General features: G+C 38.8%; 1 protein-coding gene across 1 annotated transcript; it reads left to right on the plus strand.

The window, feature by feature from the left end:
* The first annotated feature begins 1,267 nt into the window (after positions 1-1,267).
* On the plus strand, positions 1,268-13,796 carry LOC122999983 (vesicular inhibitory amino acid transporter-like). Its single transcript, XM_044377392.1, has 8 exons — positions 1,268-2,943; positions 3,545-4,244; positions 8,842-8,978; positions 10,006-10,132; positions 10,323-10,525; positions 11,430-11,667; positions 11,950-12,112; positions 13,370-13,796. The coding sequence occupies exons 1-8, from the start codon at positions 2,723-2,725 to the stop codon at positions 13,675-13,677; spliced, it is 2,097 nt and encodes a 698-aa protein (XP_044233327.1). The 5' UTR covers positions 1,268-2,722; the 3' UTR covers positions 13,678-13,796.
* Positions 13,797-18,142: the final 4,346 nt, after the last annotated feature.

The following is an 18,142-nucleotide window of genomic DNA, read 5'->3' on the forward strand; positions in this document are numbered from 1 at the left end:
GATATCCATAAACGGTGCCCATATCCTTTCAAGGTTCTTAGATTTTCCTTTTAATTATTTTGATTTATTTTTCCATAGATAACGACATTCAAAGTCCTTTTAGCAACTGATTCAAACATGGCTCTAGTGACGTTTTCCAGCACACAGCAAATGTGTATTTGGCATGACGATAACAAAAATATACCATCTTTTTTGAAGGACCAGTTTGTAGATTTTAGTGGCATCTAGTTGTGAGGTTGCAGATTGCAACCAACTGAATAGGTTACCCCTCACCCTCCCCTTCCAAGCCTGTAGGAGAACCTAGCTTGCTGCGAAACTCGCAAAAAACGCAAAAGGCCCTCTCTAGAGCCAGTGTTTGGTTTGTCCATCCTGGGCTACTGTAGAAACATGGAGGTGCAACATGGTGGGCTCCATGGAAGAGGACCCATTCCCTATGTAGATATAAAGGGCTCATTCTAAAGTAACGAAAACACATAAATTCTTATTTTCAGGTGATTATACACTAATTGAAACATACCATTTCTGCCAAGTCTGTTCCACTAGACGCCACAAAACTCTACACACTGCACCTTTAAGTTGTACCGTATAGCCTACCAAGTACAACATAACCTGGGACACAAAGGACGTTAACAATTAACAATGTGGGAAATGTGATATCACTTTCTTCCAAAAATCTTTGATAAAAAGTTTTTTTCTAAATAATATGAATTACTTCAAATTTGATGGTTATTAGAAAGTTAGAAAATTGCGGGTGTTATTATATGATTGCCAACATTTATTTACATTTAACTGTGTTAATACCTACCAAATAGAATATGATGAACACCAGCCATGTGGATTTCACCCAGAAGCCCATAAATGGTTGGTATAATGGCTAAAGTAATAAATAATAATAATACATTTAATTTGTACCACACTATTCAATCTTAGTGAAACTCAAAATGTTTCTAATCTACAAAACATTAGTAATGATTTATCAGCCATTAATAACACCACTCGTTATTATCTTTATAAACACCTTTTTAGAAAGTGGTACCAGATAATCAGATTACTCTGTTTTGTAGCTCACTTTCTTTCCCTAGCACGCACACACACTCACACACAGACTATACAGAAACACACGCACCCCCCCCCCCGCGCGCTCCACTCTGCAGGAGGTCCAAAGCGCTCCTGGGTTAAACAGTAGCTTGAGATGTTTTGAAGAGGATAAACAGATAAAGACATAGATAAACTCTATGTACACACATGTGTACAAGAAACTTACTGACTGACTTCATGCATTGGAAGGATTGCTTTCATCCTCTAAAAATGTCTAATTCTACAATAATTTGGTTAAGTGGAACAATTTGACTAATGACTCTACGAATCAATGTTTTGCATGAATGTTTTGACTCTTATTGTGCACCATGTTATATTGATTTTGTCCCAGCTGTCAATCCCTGATCTCTGTTGAAGGCTTTGTTGCACATTTGTCATTGTTCATTGTTTCACAGCCTCACAATAAACCAAGAGCAGCAGCAGTTTTTGTCAGGTGCCTTTCAATGGCATGATTTAATCTTTAAAGGGTTGGTTCTCCTAAATTACATAAAAATATAGAATATATTCTCACTTAACCCAATTATATATTAATAGGCTTTTCCACCATTCAACAAGCACGTCTAAGGAGTATACAGCCATCTTAAGTAGCACTGTGAGTGAACTTTCTGCTGCCGGTAAAAAAAAAAAAAAAAAAAAAAATTGAACATGTGAGACCGCCTGCCTTGAGTGTGAGGCAGGTGCTAATACACCAAATCCATAAAGGGCTTTAAAATATACATCAGTGTGCTCCAGAAGCAGAGTGGTTTTGGATATAAAAGCTTCAGATGCTACAAAGCAAATGAAACACTGCATCAGTACAGCTCTGGCTACCAGGAACAAAGCAGCACAAGGGATAAGACAAAAAAAAAAAGAAAAAAATAGTTGAAAAGAGCGAAATGGAGCATAAATTACATGAGACGTGAGGGGAGCAGGGCAGGAAAGAACGGAGTTGGACAGAAGTTTTGGTCCCTGTTACACTACTGTTCTGTGGCTCCTCCTGCTGCCCTGCACAACTCACCACACTCTGGGGCAAAAAGTTGAAGTAGTTTGGTGCGCACACTCATAAAAACAGAGCTGAGTGCACATACAGAGACTTAAAATACAGTAAGGCAATGGAAACATTCACTCTTTGTGTATACATTTTGTGTTACAAAGCCCATAATGTTGCTTAAACCTTTACAAAAACAGACAATTAGTTGAAACTGACTTCTACTGGAGTAAACAATGATGGCGCAATGGTTGCTAAATTACACCCTACAAATGGTAATTATCAATATACCACCTATAGGTTAAGATTTTCATGACAGCATTGCTTTAATGTGATAGGAGGTTATATTGTATGTAGGAATGTAAAACCGTATACATTTCATTGTGCAAAAACTAAAAGGTAGGTATACTAAGTTGTTATGGCTTTGCCCTCCACTGCATCCCTGAGTGCAGTTATCTACTGTGGAGGCCATTATTGCTGTTTATTCCTTCACCGTTGAAAACATCGGCAAATTATAATGTTACAGCTCACCAACTTGTCAGTCACTTTTTCACACTCCTGTGCATGTGTGTAGTTAAGCAGGTGTGCTTTTGCCGTTGTGTATGTCGCTCATGTGTTTGTGCAGTTTCTTTATGGGCAGACATTGTAGATGTGTAAATGTGTGTGTTTGGGTTGTGTATGAGTGTGTTAATGTGTCCAGTGTCAGTCAAGCTTTCTCAGACCCGTAGACCTCCAGACACAGAGAGGCTGACTCCGCAGGCAGTGAGGCTGAAGATGGGCTCTCCTTACTGGGCTCGGAGCTCTGGGCAGCCCATGAGTGCTGCTGGGTCTCTGTGGGGCTGGGCGGTGTCCAGGTTACACCTGGACTGGACAACAAGGTGAGTCACATCATTTATAAACCTAATGTATTTTTGTATGTATTGATTTAGATATTGAAATATTAGAATACAGTTACTCCAAAAAAGGATGTTTTTATTTTTTAAATTTTTCATATGATATTTATTCAATTATCACAAGTAGGCAGAAGCATAAATATATTTTTGGGGCTTTTTATACACATCTATCTATACAAATATGTGTAATATATGCATGTTAATATCACACATTTATAATTATATGCATACATTTCACACACATTTTCACACACATCTTGTTCTTTAAATAAAATAATATTAGATGTTTTTCATTAAGTTAAATTTCACTAGATTTCGACAATATACCACAGCAAAGATTTTTGAAAGTGTGAGATGGCTGAAAGTCCCTTCAATTTAAAGCAGACAGTCTGCACTTCATCCTCAAATTCATTCAATTTACATCTGAAGGAGTAGAAATATTGTTGAGAAACTTAGTTATTTTTGTAAAAACTTTTGGAACTCATAATCGTAGTGGAGCAAAAAGATACTGTTTGGTAAGTGCTTCTTGGTAAAGTGATTGAGAACACAGAAACTTCAAACTCAGTAAAGTGGTTTTGATCTGCAGGTTCTTTCAGGAAGATGAAGAGATGCTGATTCTGACCCAATGTGACGAGTTGAATAGAAGCTACAATGAGGACAACAGATTACCTTTTGAGAATGTGGCAAACAAAAATATTGCGAGTTCTGATGACGCCAGAAGAAGCAGACCATCATCTGGAGTAAACAGCCTGTCTCTGACTGAGCAAGATAATCCTACTATGATAGAGAGAACAAAAGCTCCTGACCTGATGGGATCCACCAGCACTTCATGGCAGGAGAGTCCAACTTTTAAAGAAAGCAGAGCGACTATAATCTCCACTGGACCCAGAACTATCACCATGACATCAGCTGTCTCTACAGTAGACCCCCCTTGGTTAAGAAACAACAGGCCTTATGACAAAGAAAGAAGTAAATCTTCTGAGGTACAAGCAGGCAACAGTGAGGAGAACTCAAGTTTCAACCAAAAACAAAGGAACAAGAGAAGATCCTACAGGTTGGTCAAACATCTTGGAGGGGATATACAGAAGCAGAGACTTGCTGAGGATGGAGAGGAGAAAAAAGATGAGGAGGGAATCAAAGAGGGATCTTCTCAGTTTTTCACTAGCTTGGAAGAAGAGAGAGTAAGGATGAGTTTAGCTGGACCAGTTCAGAGCACCACAGCTTTGAATCCTACTTCAACCATCACTGCCTGGGAGGCCGGCTGGAATGTCACCAATGCTATACAGGTAAGGGAGAGTTTATGTATGGATATCTGTTACATACATAAGACATTATGAGTTGAAAAAGCAAAATGCGACTGAAAAAGATGTCATGATTGTTGGGCGAGAACTTCAGGAACATTTCAATTCAATGTACATTGTACATTACTGTCAACTGTTCATGAAAAGCATTGGTTTATACACTTGCATACATTAATTTTCCTGCTTACCAAGCAGCCAGTCACTATGGTATGTATGAGGATTGACATGGATAGTCATAACCTGTTTGTCAAAGTCCACGCATTTGTCTTCAGAATTTGGTTTTCCAATAACATACTTCAGCTAACTGCAACTGCAATGATTATTTTGTTTCTTCAATTTCTGCATGCCTTTCCCCCTCTTTCTCCAAAACCTAATGTCTGTTTCCCCCCTTTTCTCTCGCAGAAGACAAACGCCAAATGCAAATACCCCCCTGTTTAGGCGCCAAGCTGCACGCTATATTCAAAAAGCATTAAGTTTGCAGAGTATTTCATCTGCTCCCATTGTGTTTTAATATTACTAAACAATGCTTTGTGATCTTGCAGGCTTTGTGTCAGGCATTCTCCAGTCTTCATAATCAAATAAAGCATGAATCACATTTAAAAATAAATAAATAAATAAAAGCTCACGGTCACAGTGTATGTTCTCGTGGCGATAATGCTAATAGCTTATTATGCTGTAAATGCTGGGCCATATTCAATCGCTGCGCTCATGTAAATGTGTTCTTTCACTGAATAACTGTAGTGTAATTGAACAGTGTCACTGGGTCCGTAGAGAATACATTATGACATTAGGGCATCAGTACAGTGTATGCATGCATACACACACACACACACACACACACACACACGCATACGCAGGAAAATGAAGACACAGATAGTCACATACACATGCAAACATGCTCCATCAGGAATTGAGGTGAATTTGCATCAAATGCTTTTGTGTCAGATTGCTGTAAACACACAGAATTTTAATCATTGTTAGCACTGTTGTCAGCCCATATACATACATATACCAGCACGTGATATTTAGTAGATAAACAAGTATTTTATGTGATTGCTTTATTGATGCAAGTCTGTCTGTCTGAGTGCCAGGATTTTTTTTTCTTCATTAGAGACAGAGTTTCTGTGCCTTGTCTTGTCAGACTGTGATATATTCCATATTACTGATTCAAATCAAATATTCTATCTGTAAACTGTAATGTGAACTCAGTGCCTTCAACTATATTTGGATTTAGTAGCAACTAGACATACAACTAGACTGTGGTTTGTATGGTTCTAATTTTACTTTACTTGCGGTAAGGTTTTCCAACACCCTCCTGGATTGCTGGGTTAGTTAATGTTTTGCAGGTTCTTCATTTCCTGCAGCGCACTGTAATCAACAACCTTAACTGAATGGATTGCTCAGTAATCCTCTTGGTCAAGGTTCATGTTAATAGTTAGGTTAAGTAAAGATCTCAGACAGTGATAAAAGAAGCAGAACATATTTCATGTATAAACACCTTTCTTTGCAAAAATAAATGACAAATCTATTTGTTAAGGGGCTAACAGATGTCCTAATGCTCGTCAAAAAGGACAGCAGTTTTATCTCCTATCAAGGCTAAAAAGAAAATATGTATTTTCCGGTGGTGCTTTATTGATGCCAATATAACTGACTGTCTGCCAGCTTAATAAAGTTTTTATTAGAGAGCAAATTTGCTGCCAGAAATGCAAAATCCAGCTCCATCTCTCAAGGCTCCTGACTTGGGAATATTATTAAACTCAGTTCAAATTCAGACCTGGTTGTTAATGAGGTAGCTCCATGTTGTGTGTCTTCATCGCAGATTAGCAACATGGACCTTTTGTCTCTGACACTGAGAAAGGCTGATGTTACTATAACTACCTATGATTGAAGGACATTTCAGTTCATGAATGATGTTTTACTTTAAAGTGGGTTGAAAAAGAAGTAAATATGATTTTCAAACCCATATAAGCTGTAGGGAAATGAAGAATGTCCTCATTTTGTTTTGGAAAGATGGCTGTCAAAAGTTATTTGGTTCATTGCGCTGCCAAATCATCTTCCTAAGACCCTGCAAGAAAAGCAAGGCTGAATATGCTGCAGGTTAGTGCATCAAAAAAGTACACTTTTCCAGTTTTAGTGTAATCAGTAGATCTCTCCTTCATCATCATCATCATCATCATCATCATCATCATCATCATCATTATCATCACTAATATTATCCTCATTACAAACATTACCAGAAGTATCATGTAGGACTGCAAGTAAATGATTCCTTATTCATCAATATCCAATTGCAATAAGTAGCTGGCCTAACCTTTATTTACCACAATAATTATTAAAACCAATATAATATTTAAGAATAATTAGGATAATTTCCATCATTGATTCATTCATTGCTTGGTAGTCTATAAAACATCAGAAAAATGCCCATCACAACTTTCAAGAGCCCAAGAGGACATGTTTAAATTGCTTGTTTTTTTCCAGCCAACCAATATATTCAATTTACTATCATACATAACAGAGAAAAATATCAATGTCTCACTTTTTAGAAGCTGGAACCAGAAGATGTTTGTGTTTGAAAAATGACTGAAACGATTAATCAGTGATGAAAATTTGTTGCCAATTTCTGTCTAACTAACAGCTCAATAGACTAATTGTTTCAGCTCTAGTATCATCTTCACCAGGAAAGTAATTGTCACCATTGTTGTCAACCTCATTATGGCACTTTTCATGATCATGATCAGCAAAGAAAAGGGAGTAACAGTGGCTAACATCCTCTCAATATATTTCATAAATTCTGAAATGCACATTACTTGTGTACAAAAATCATGTGGAAATACATGTGTCCATCTTGAAAGGATTATGAGACAAAAGCACAAATTGCACACATCCTTTTCACCGTTTTTTCCACCTCAGCAGTGGAATTTAAACAAAATAACCTTGATTACATTTAGGAATACAATTTCTGTTATGTAAAAAAAAAAAAAAAGGCACTTTCAGTTATTTAAATGTCAAACCTGTCGGTGTCTGGTGGCGTCTGCTCCATCTAATCCCCTCATGGTGCGGAAAGACATTTCTCTATCACTTTTTGTGCATGGGGCATGTGCTTGCATAAAATATTGTGCATGTCCTGAAGGGCAACAGTTGAAATCTTCCACCTGGGGAGTCCAGACAGGAACAGTGAATGTGTAATAATCCTTATTTTTTCAGCATGTGTCGCATGCTGCTTGGTTGCCGATATTGGGTGTGTAAAGTATGAAAAAGAGCGTATGTGCTTGGTCAACATACCCTGAACAAACAGATTTTTAAAGGAAGGAAATGTCAGATTGTGGCAAGATAGAGCTGAAAAGAATGTTTCGTCTCTTTAGCTTCTTCTCCATCTTCTTCAGAGCCAATCGCAGATTTCTTTTTTCCTCCCTTGTTGTACCCCTTTGTGATTGGGAGCTGCTTCAGGTTGTGCTCAGAGTAACCAATGAGGAATTAGCTGGCAAAAACACAGAGAGAAAAAGAAGTGCAGAGAGAGAGTAGAGAGAGAGAGGAGCGGGGAGGGAGTGAGGGGGGGGGGATGAAATCAGATACTTGAGCGTCAGATTTCTCTCAAACTGCTTTCATCCCCAGCAGCTCCATTTTAACATCAAAGCTCTATCAGCATATGCCTAACAGACACCAGTTACTACTTAGTAACTTGAAAGTGAGAGACTGCGTGCACGTCTGTTTATGCGTCCGCAGTGTGTGTGTGTGTGTGTGTGTGTGTGTGTTAGCGTGTGTCTGTGGTCTATGATGTGTTTCCACAACTCTCTCGGTGAGTCTGTGTATCGCCGTGTTCCAACATCCAAAACACAGCAGCTCCATCAAAGTAACTTGTTGTCTCCTCTGATCTCCCCTTCTTCTCGCTCCTCCAACCTCCTGCTCTCAAGCCGCGAGGTCGCACCTTTCACCGCCCCCCCCTTCCCTCCTTTCCGTTTCGTTCCTCTCCTCCTCTCCTCTATCTTCTTCTCAGCTTACCTCGCCTTCCCACCTCCATTCTCTCCTCGCTCTTTGCTTCTCTCTCTGGCAGTCACAAACATTTTCCCTTGGTGACGGGCCAAAGCTCAACTCTCCTCTCCCTTCTGCTCCTGCTGGGCTCCTGCATCCTCAAACTCTCTAGGCATTATGCCAAAAATTGTCTTCTCGCCCCCTCGTCATCCTACCAGCGTCCTTTTTCTTCACTTTCTCTTCTTTTCTTACCTTAATCTTTCTGCAAAGTTTTTGAATTTTCACATTTTACCCTTGTCTCAATAATTATTTCTTCTGTGTAAAATGAGCATCCTGCAGATAGTGAGTGAGTATCTGCTTTGTACCATAAATCTCCCGTAAATCTTGTTTTGATTTTGTTTTTCTTTGGCTTAAAGGGTGGAAAGTGGTTTTGTGCTGTAAAGCAATCCAGTCTAAAGTAACCCAGTGGATGATAACAGGGTATTGGGGGAGTTTTTGAGGCATTTTCAGTAAGCTCTTGGTCTCTTGTCATATCTTGTCTTCCTCACTATCCCCTTAAACCTATCCATCTATGTTCTCTCTCTCCCTCCTTCTCTTTTCTCCCCCTCAGGGTATCTTCGTGTTGGGTTTGCCCTTCGCTCTGGTCCAGTCAGGCTATGTGGGTCTGGTTCTACTGGTTCTGTCAGCCTGGGTTTGTAACCACACAGGAAGGATTTTGGTGGCCTGTTTGTATGAAGAAGAAGAAAGGTATGGTTTCTATTATTTTCTGATCTATTCTTTTCTACTGGTGTAATTACCCAACTGCAGTCAGGTTTACAACATTTGTATTACATAGCAGCATGTTCTCAATTTAATCTGCTTACTCTTTTCCTTTTCTTTAAAGCAGAAATCTACTCAGCATCTTTTTAAACTTTGTCTCATTGTTGTGGTTTCCAACAAGCAATAACCAACTAAGTTCTTCCTGTTTTTATTCCCAAGATTTTGTTCAGACACTCAAGGCGATTCTAAATCCAAATGTGGCCTAAACACAAAGTAGAGAGTAGAGAATGTGTCTTTTTGTTCATTCAGCAATGGTGAGCCTCAGCAGCAGCACCACCGTCACAGATGAAGAGAAACGTGAATGTGTTGGTGTGTAACAATGTTATTTGTGTTTGCTTTCACATCACTGGCTTGTGAGGTACATTTGAATTGAACAAAGATTCTGATGATCAGTTCAATTCAGCCGAGTTTGATTTCAAATATATACTGCAAGCTATTAAAAAGATGGAAAAAAACCCTTTTTGTGCTCACTTGGACACACACTGGCTTCAACTTTCAACAGAGCTGAAGTCTGTAGCGGCTGCTCGGCTCTTGAATAGCCTGCCGGAGGCCATTAAGACAGTCTGAGTCTGTTGGTGCTTTTAAGATGCACCTTAAGACCCACTTTTATTCTCCGGCTTTTCATTGTGTTCTGATTTCTTGGGTTTTAATTGTGTTTAAACGTGTTTCTATTTTAATCTTGCTTTATTTTTACAACATCTGTTATGCACATACATGTCTTTATGCTTATATGTCTATACGTGTCTGTCTTTGTGAAGCACTTTGGCACAAAACTCTATTTGCTTTTTAAAGAGCTGTATAAATAAAAATCAACTTGAAACTTGAAAACACTTTTTGTAAGATTTCAAACATTTATTCAACACTTGCCTCAAAAAACAGTAACGATAGTCAAAAGTATGAATGTGTATCAGACTCATTGTATCATGGTAAAATGTAGTACATGTGTGTCTTTCAGTGGAAGGTCTTGCTCCATGCCAAAGATCAGAGTCCGGCACAGCTACCAGGACGTAGTAGAGGCTTGCTGCAAAGGACTGTGGCCCAACTGGCCTGGACTTGGGGGATGGATGGTTAATGTAGCTCAGGTAACACACAAACAAATATATGTGATTTTGAGACTTAAATTCAAACTAATTAACTTGTCTAGGTTAATTTAACATGAGTTAAGATTTACATGTTGATGTTGGTGAAAAAGAAATGTCCATTGTTTCCCACGATATAGTCATTTCATGGAGTAAACATCCTTGTTTGCACCCCTGTCTCTTTCTTCTCTAGGTCATTGAACTGTTGATGACCTGCACCCTCTATCTAGTCGTCTCCACCAGTCTTTTGTCTGACAGTCTATCAGGATTGGCTGTTCCTCGATCAGTGTGTTCGCTGGTGTCTCTGGTGTTCCTGCTGCCCTGCCTCTTGCTGACTGATCTGAGACCGGTCTCCACCCTCAGCCTGCTCTGCTCTCTGGCTCACATACTGATCAGGTGACTGAATAAAAGAAGCATCACATTCATTCTGACAGAGCGGTGAATTTTGTGCACGTTGCCAGCTGATCAGTATCAGCTGACAAACCCACCAATCCTGTTAAATCAATAAAACAAGGCGGTCTTTATAATCTGACAAGCTCTCATTCTCACTCTTGTGATCATTTTGCAGCTGCTGCTGGTTATGCTGTCTGCTCCCACCTGCTACACGCCCCTGTTACTGGTTGTTTGATTTATTTCTCATGCCAGGTGTCTTGCATGAGGCAGGGAAAATGAATCTAGATCTCCAGGTTCTCTGGCTCCTTGAGCTCTTGGAGCCCTCTGATCTCTTTGCTTTTATTTAGCTATTAAGTCTTGTTAATATACACAATACTTCTCAGTTTATTTCCTGATCAGTCAAGGAAGAAAAATATTGAGTCTTGGGGTTTATTACACTACAGTAAAAGGTCTGATATGCTTTCTTGTGTATGTGACTGAACACAACTAGTTTTGTGAAAAATATCAAAACGAGTTACATTTGTGAGAGTGACACTGTATCAGCAGGATGTGTTCATATCAGTCATTGTAGTTACTTTTTATTTGTCTTATGTTATTTTGAATTTGGGCTGAATTTACAGATTTGTGGCACTAATATTGGTTTGATTTATGGGTGCATCCAAATGAAATTTAGAAAATACATTATGAGTTTTATACATTTGACATGTGTTCTCCCATTATTCATTTCTGCTTTAAATTGCTGTATTTCATTTTCTGCAATTGATTTATGCCTTCCGTCTTTCTCCTCATCTTTCCTCATTGGACCCTCCTCTACAAATAAATGTTTAAAAGAATGAATTGATGAATGAAAGGATTATGCTTGCCTTTATTAGAGCATTCTCTCCTTTTGTCTCTGCCTCTCTGTCAGCCTGCTGGTTATGCTGTACTGTCTGAGTCGGGCCAGCAGCTGGTCTTGGTCTTGTCTGTCTCTGTCTGTGGACCCAGAGGACTTCCTCGTCTCTGTGGGTGTCATCATCTTCTCCTACACTTCACAGATCTTCCTCCCTCCTCTGGAGGGCAGTATGGAGGACAGAGGGCAATTTAATGCCATGTTGGGATGGACTCATGGTGCTGCCTGCATCATGAAAACTATGTTTTCTTTACTGGTTAGTAATGTTTGGTACAAAATCTAATCAGATTTGTGGTGAATAGATGAGGGCTTCTGGAGTAGACATTCATTAGAAACCAAAAGTAGTTTAAAAACTACAACTTGTCTTGTGTATTTTAAAATTCCACATTACAGCTTCTGAATCTTACTACTAGAATTTTTTGAAAGCCAAATTTGGCTCAATGTCTACTTTGAAACAGCAGGTCGAATCAAAGGATGGAAAAAAGCTAATTGACTGATTGATTGACTGATTGTATAGATTGTTTTCTTCCTCCATTAGGCCGTTTTGACCTGGGGGGCAGAGACCAGCGAGGTCATCACAGACAACCTGCCCTCTGACCTTCGACCTTTAGTCAACCTGTGTCTGCTGGCTAAAGCCCTGCTGTCCTACCCTCTGCCATTCTACTCAGCTGCTGAAATACTACAAACCTGTCTGCTCAGAGGTGAACAGACCTATTTTATAGTTAAACCTCTGATCTCACCCAAAGTATTGTCCCCATACATGGAGTAAGATTTCCTCCAGGCCATCTATTGAGAAATCTAATTTATAGTAGATTGTACCCATGAGATAGAGCTGAGGTGTGATCTTTACAGTAGATCTATGTTTTACAAGTTAAATAACTACTGTGTAGATCACACATGGCCTCAGGGAGCTGTCATTTTCTTTGCACATTAATGAATACTCTGTGAAAAAGCAGAAGTCAGGAGAAACAGAGCTGTGACTGAAGGTTTGCACATTCTAAAAACTCTGCATGGTCCATGATAACAGAGATAATGAAATTGAATCAGTCATACTTCTGCCCCCTCATACTGTCAAGTTGCCATTGAGCAAGACATTCACTCCCAAATGACTTGGGTAGTCACCAGTAGGAAGCTATGGTTGGACTGGGCAGCTCTCAGGTGGAAATCCCTGCTGCTTTTTGGATGATGTCGCTGTTAAGAGCATGAACAGTCAGTTGACAGATCACCACCCACCCTTGAGCAGCCATCTTACTAACTACTAAATTTATGGTTCCTAGGAGAAAAATGATCCAACATGACCAATAAAGTAATATGACAATCATTAGCAAAATATGTATTTAGATAAACTTACACTGAGCACTTGATATACAGCTTCTCTTAAGTCGCATCATTCACTAAACAATCATTGAGCAGATATTTACTGTAAATACTGGATACTTGCTGTGACCAACATGATCAAGAAGTCACTGGAGGTCCATATATTTCCATTTCAGAGTTGAGAGATCAGGTGAACTGTGCCAATGTGTGGACTGTCAACACATAGTCACCAGAGCTGAACTTTACACAGTTATTAACTGTCAACAGTAATGAGGTCATCTGACTTCAATACGTCCTTGTTTCTTGAGTGATGTAATGCAGTTTCATGACATATATTTTCAAATGCAGGCCTTTAAATGCATCCCTGTTCTCCACAGCTTATACTTGAGCGCAGTGTAAATTGTCAGTTTTTAAATATTACCACTTAAGTGGTACTTGTATTGCCTCATTAAAATAATGTCATGCTGTAATAATGCCATACTTTTTAAAATTAGAGGCTACTGACACCACTACACTGATGCTATTGGAAAACAATGATTCATAAAAGAGCGACCCATAAACAAAACTTGTTTGTCAGGCCATCATAAACTACAAAAAATTCTGTATGTCTTTTCAACCTCTCTGCTTCAATCCATCTCCAGACGCTGCTGTCTCATTGAAACATGGAGGCTTGTCTCGTTCGGCACTGCTTGTCCGTGGCGCCTTGCTGATGACATCATACCTACTGGCCCTGCTGGTGCCCAGGTTCTCCCTGCTGATGGGTTTGACAGGCAGTGTGACCGGGTCGGCCATGACGCTCATATTGCCGTGCCTATGTCACCTCAGACTGCAGTGGGGACGCCTCACTGTGAGGGACCGGCTGATAGATGTGGGTATACTGAGTCTAGGGGTCATCTGTAGTGTGTCTGGTGTGATTTGTTCTGTAAAAAGACTAGTAGAGGGGCTGTAGGGAGACAGGGTCAGCTGGTCATTTTCCTAAAAGTACAGTTCCAGGCTCTCCCTTGTATTACTCTCTGTGTTATAATACTGTATCAGTGCATGTTTACATTTTGTTTTCTACAATCTAACTTTTCATCTATTGACATCCATAAAAATTCTGAAAAAAGTTGTTGCTGTTGTAATAAAATGTTTAATTCATAGCCATTATAGCAGCATGACTGAAATATCTTAATAACTATTGGACGGATTGCCATGAAACGCTGTACAGACATTCATTGTCTCCAGATGATATAACCTACTGACTTTGGTGATCCCCTGACTTTTCCTCCAAAACTTTCCCTTATCCAGTGAAATATTTCAATATCTACTGGAAAGATTGGCACAAAATTTTGTACCCAGATGATGAATCTCTAATGACTTTAGTGATCCTCTAATGTTTCTTCTACCACCACGATGAGGTTCACATTTGTGGTATTGAGTGAAATGTCGAAACAACTGGATGGATGAGATTTGATTCATACATTCATGTCCTCATAGGATGAGTTCTAATAACTTTGGTGAGGCCCTGAATTTTCATCAAGTAAATATTTATTTTATTGTCCAATACTTTGGTGAGTTATATACCTTCAAAACTACTGAAATATTACACATAATGCCAAGTCACAAGAGTGATGACAGAATTTATCAGCAATACAAAATGAAAGTTAGTGTGTCAGCCACATGTTTTTATAAGCTTCTTATAGCTTCACCTGTCACCAGCGCAGTGACAGGTGAATTGTGGCATTCCATTAACCAAACATCAAAATGTTAAAATCTCATTTCCCTTTGCTGTCTCCGTTTGTGACAGGAAGAAGTAAAAGTAAATATTTATGGTTTTGGATTGCCTTGGATAGCAAATAAATTAGTTTTCTTTCAGTAAGAGATTGTCACAAGTTACACATGCAATGTCAAGAATGAACCATGTTTTCATTGAAATATAGCATGGACGTTTGTATACATGCTATGCAAGTTAAATTTTTGTTCCGGTGTATTGTGTTGCTGTGGAACAACAAGACAATTATGGTCATAATACCAGAGCAAGCTGAACTATAGTACAAAGTCCTATTTTTGAAGAATTAATGTCTAGATGAACAATTTTTGTTGTGCAGCATTGTTGAAAAGTGCAGTTCTCTGTAATATAAATTCACTTTTCTTTATCTTTGTTGTGAAAATAATCTTATTAGCCTCAACCTAGTTACAGATAATGCTAATACAGATAAAACACTATTAATTATCTTTTTCTCCTTTGGGCTGGAGAAGAGTGACAGATACTTGTCTTATCTCATGTCTGAATTTATAATGTTAAAATATGTGTACAGGGAATGTATGTGTGAGTTTGTGTGTGTGTGCACCATGGCAGGTGGGAGTAAATTTGGCTTTGGTTCGACATCTGTTCGTGTGCATGTAACCCATTGTGGGAGTGACTTCAACCACGCTGAGAAAAAAAAATAAACAAGAAAAGAAAAAAACAGGACGGGGACTTCATTGGTTTCATTTTTCATTCTGTTAAAAACATCTGAATGAAAATGTGAAAAATGAAAGGGAAGAAAAACGAGCAGGGAAAAGATAAGACTGAGAAAGGGCAAAAACAAGAGAACTGAATCACAGATGAATTAAAGAAGGTCAAGAGAAAAAGAAAGTTGCAGAGGAAAAATTAAAGTTTTCAGTTTTTCCTGCAGCAGTTTGATGTAACCACAGATGATTCAGACATCTGTGGGAACATTGTATTCTTAGTATTCACTCCTAGAAACACATGTATGCACATCACTGCACAACAGTATCTCGCAAAATGTAGTCACACTAAAACATTTCCTGGGATATTTCTTTCAGAGAAGAAAATAGTAGCATTCACTAGCTGAATATGTGAAAGGAAAGCAAAGGCGAGGTAGAAGGTTGAGAAAAGAGAGGTTAAGAGATGTTTAAAGACGTGAACGCAACATGAAACAACTGCTAAACCAAATCTGACTTGTTGTTGCACCATAAAGGACTGAATTTCTCAAAAAGGCACAACATAGACCTGGATCAACCTCTGATCATCAGTACATCACAGATATAAAGTTCTCAATAGCAGTGGTGCTACTGTTAAGATGCTATTTATGGCAGTTTAGTGCAAATGAGATCATATCTAGCTAGCTAGATAATTCAGCTAATGTTAGCTCCCGGAGTTGGAAAACACCATCTCTGACTGACTTTTTAATGTTACCAGTTGACACATGATATTGTGCTAAAAGACTGAGGCTAAAGCTACATGTCTGAGGAAAAAATCACAACATGTGATTCATATAGAGAGTAATGCTAAATAAAAAAAGCTGTAGAGCTAGTTAGTCCTGGTATGATGAGGTATAATAAGGAAAAGTATGAGATCAGACTCAGATCCTTAATTCATTCTAACATAGCTATTTAGCTTTCATACTTGTTCATATTTTCAGACAGTAGCTATGTTAAGTGTTAATGTTTCATGAGAAAAGGCTTCCACACAGAATTGATACACAGTAGATGCGTTAGTCATGGACAAAGCTTTAAATCATAACCTGTAACCCCACAAAATGTAGTTAGTTAATGAAGTGCTCCTTGACTTTGGAAGTAAACCCTGGGTTATTGCTTTAGCTAGTTAGCCAGAAATGCCAACATTTGCAGCTTACAAGCTTCTTGTGTTTTTGGTTTTGGAAATTGTAAAAAAAAAAAAAGAAAAAGAAAAAAGACACCACCGTCAAAAACTCTTTAAATGCTGTGTATCGCTCTTAGTAAAGCCCCATGCACACCTACCTGTTCAACGTGTGTAGAAATCCAAAGCTTGATAGACCTGCTGTGCCTGGGAAGGTTGCTATAGGTTATTATGACTTTCACCATTCAGAATGATCTCAATTTGCATTATAGTTTTGAATTGTGAGTGCAGCAAATTAATATCAACATCTAAAACATAAATAAGGAACTGACATTTGGTAGAAAATAACCACAATATAAGCAAAATATGTATCAAAAGGCTTCAACAAACATGCTATTTGTGGTTAAAATGAATACTGAGTGGTGCTAACAAGGTATAGGTTATAATAAAGTAATAATAATTTGTCCACATATCTGTCTTTTCTTTCCCTCTTAATTTATTTCACACTTTTTCTGTTTTTTGTTGGGCTTATAAACTGTCTTCTTATGTTACAACCTCACTCTATTCCATGGCACACACACAGCTGACAGCGAGACAAAGTCTCTAAGCCAACACACCTGTCACCTCCTTACAGACATTATTATAAGACACGTGCATGTATGTCTGTGTGTGTGTGTGGTTGTGTTTGTGTGTGTGTGTGTGTGTGTGTGTGTGTGTGTGTGTGTGTGTGTGCGTGTGTGTATGCGTCTAGACAGTACAGTTGAGGTCAGTTTCATGTGGTGATGTGGCATGTACACAGCATGTCAGTCTGTCAGGTATCCATCGTTCTCTCCCTCCCCCGCTCTCTCTCTCTATCTCTCTATCTCTCTCACACACACACACACACACACACACACACACACACACACACACACACACACACACACACACACACACCTTCAAATGGCCTTCAAAAGAAGAAGACAGATTCAGACATTGAATGCCAGCTCAGCCATTCTTCACACCTCAGCAAACATATGTTTTTTGTGAGTTGTAGGTGAAAAGATGCCTAGGTGTTTAGATTAAAACTATCATATTCATGTTTCACAGACAACTTTTTTTTTTGAGATGTGTGTATGTAGCCAGGTTAATGTGACACAATCATGCCCATGGTGGACAAAGAGCCCTGTCCTGTTAAGGGTCATGTTGAGAATGCCTCCACCCCCACGAAACAGACTAAGATCAGTTTTCAACTGGATATGTAGCAGAGACACAGGGATAAATAAAAAGTCTTGTATCAGGCTATGTATTGGAAGAAATGTTAAATATATGTATTGTGAAGCAATGACAGGTGAACACTGGCAAGTATATATTTGAGTAATGTGATCAGGCACCTCATTCAATAATAAATAAAGTGTCTAACAATGCTAAAATGTTGTTTTTTTGTAATTTAATAAGGCTCTCAGACCCCATAAACTCAAACTAAATATGTCGAATTCTTGTTTTTTTAAGCAGCCTCAATGTGAAGTGACCTCACGCTGTGCTACATCAGGGCCGATCCACGTACACTAGGTAATTCAGAGTCTAAACAATGCTTATTCTGACTTTTTTCAGTGTGAAACACTGAAACTACCCGCAACTCTGGCAGCCGTGACCCGGTAGCCAAATATCACCTATATCATATTCTAACAGTGTTACAGTTTTAGGGGCCAGTCTGGCCTCCAGTTGTTGCATGACCGGATTTCTAAAGTAGCAGAAAATAACACTATACACCACTATGTCTGCTAAATCTGCCCGAGCATTTAAAGCACGTATATACTTTCTGGTATAACATAAGCAAACAGGACATTAA

Source organism: Thunnus albacares, chromosome 16, assembly GCF_914725855.1.
Source record: "Thunnus albacares chromosome 16, fThuAlb1.1, whole genome shotgun sequence".
NCBI lineage: Eukaryota > Metazoa > Chordata > Actinopteri > Scombriformes > Scombridae > Thunnus > Thunnus albacares.

Bases quoted from the DNA above. Each gene is read 5' to 3' on its own strand.
- LOC122999983 (XM_044377392.1), top strand. From the start codon at position 2,723: ATGTGTGTGTTTGGGTTGTGTATGAGTGTGTTAATGTGTCCAGTGTCA. The intron at 4,245-8,841 runs GTAAGGGAGAGT...TCTCCCCCTCAG, and splicing joins ATGTCACCAATGCTATACAG to GGTATCTTCGTGTTGGGTTT. The intron at 8,979-10,005 runs GTATGGTTTCTA...TGTGTCTTTCAG, and splicing joins TTGTATGAAGAAGAAGAAAG to TGGAAGGTCTTGCTCCATGC.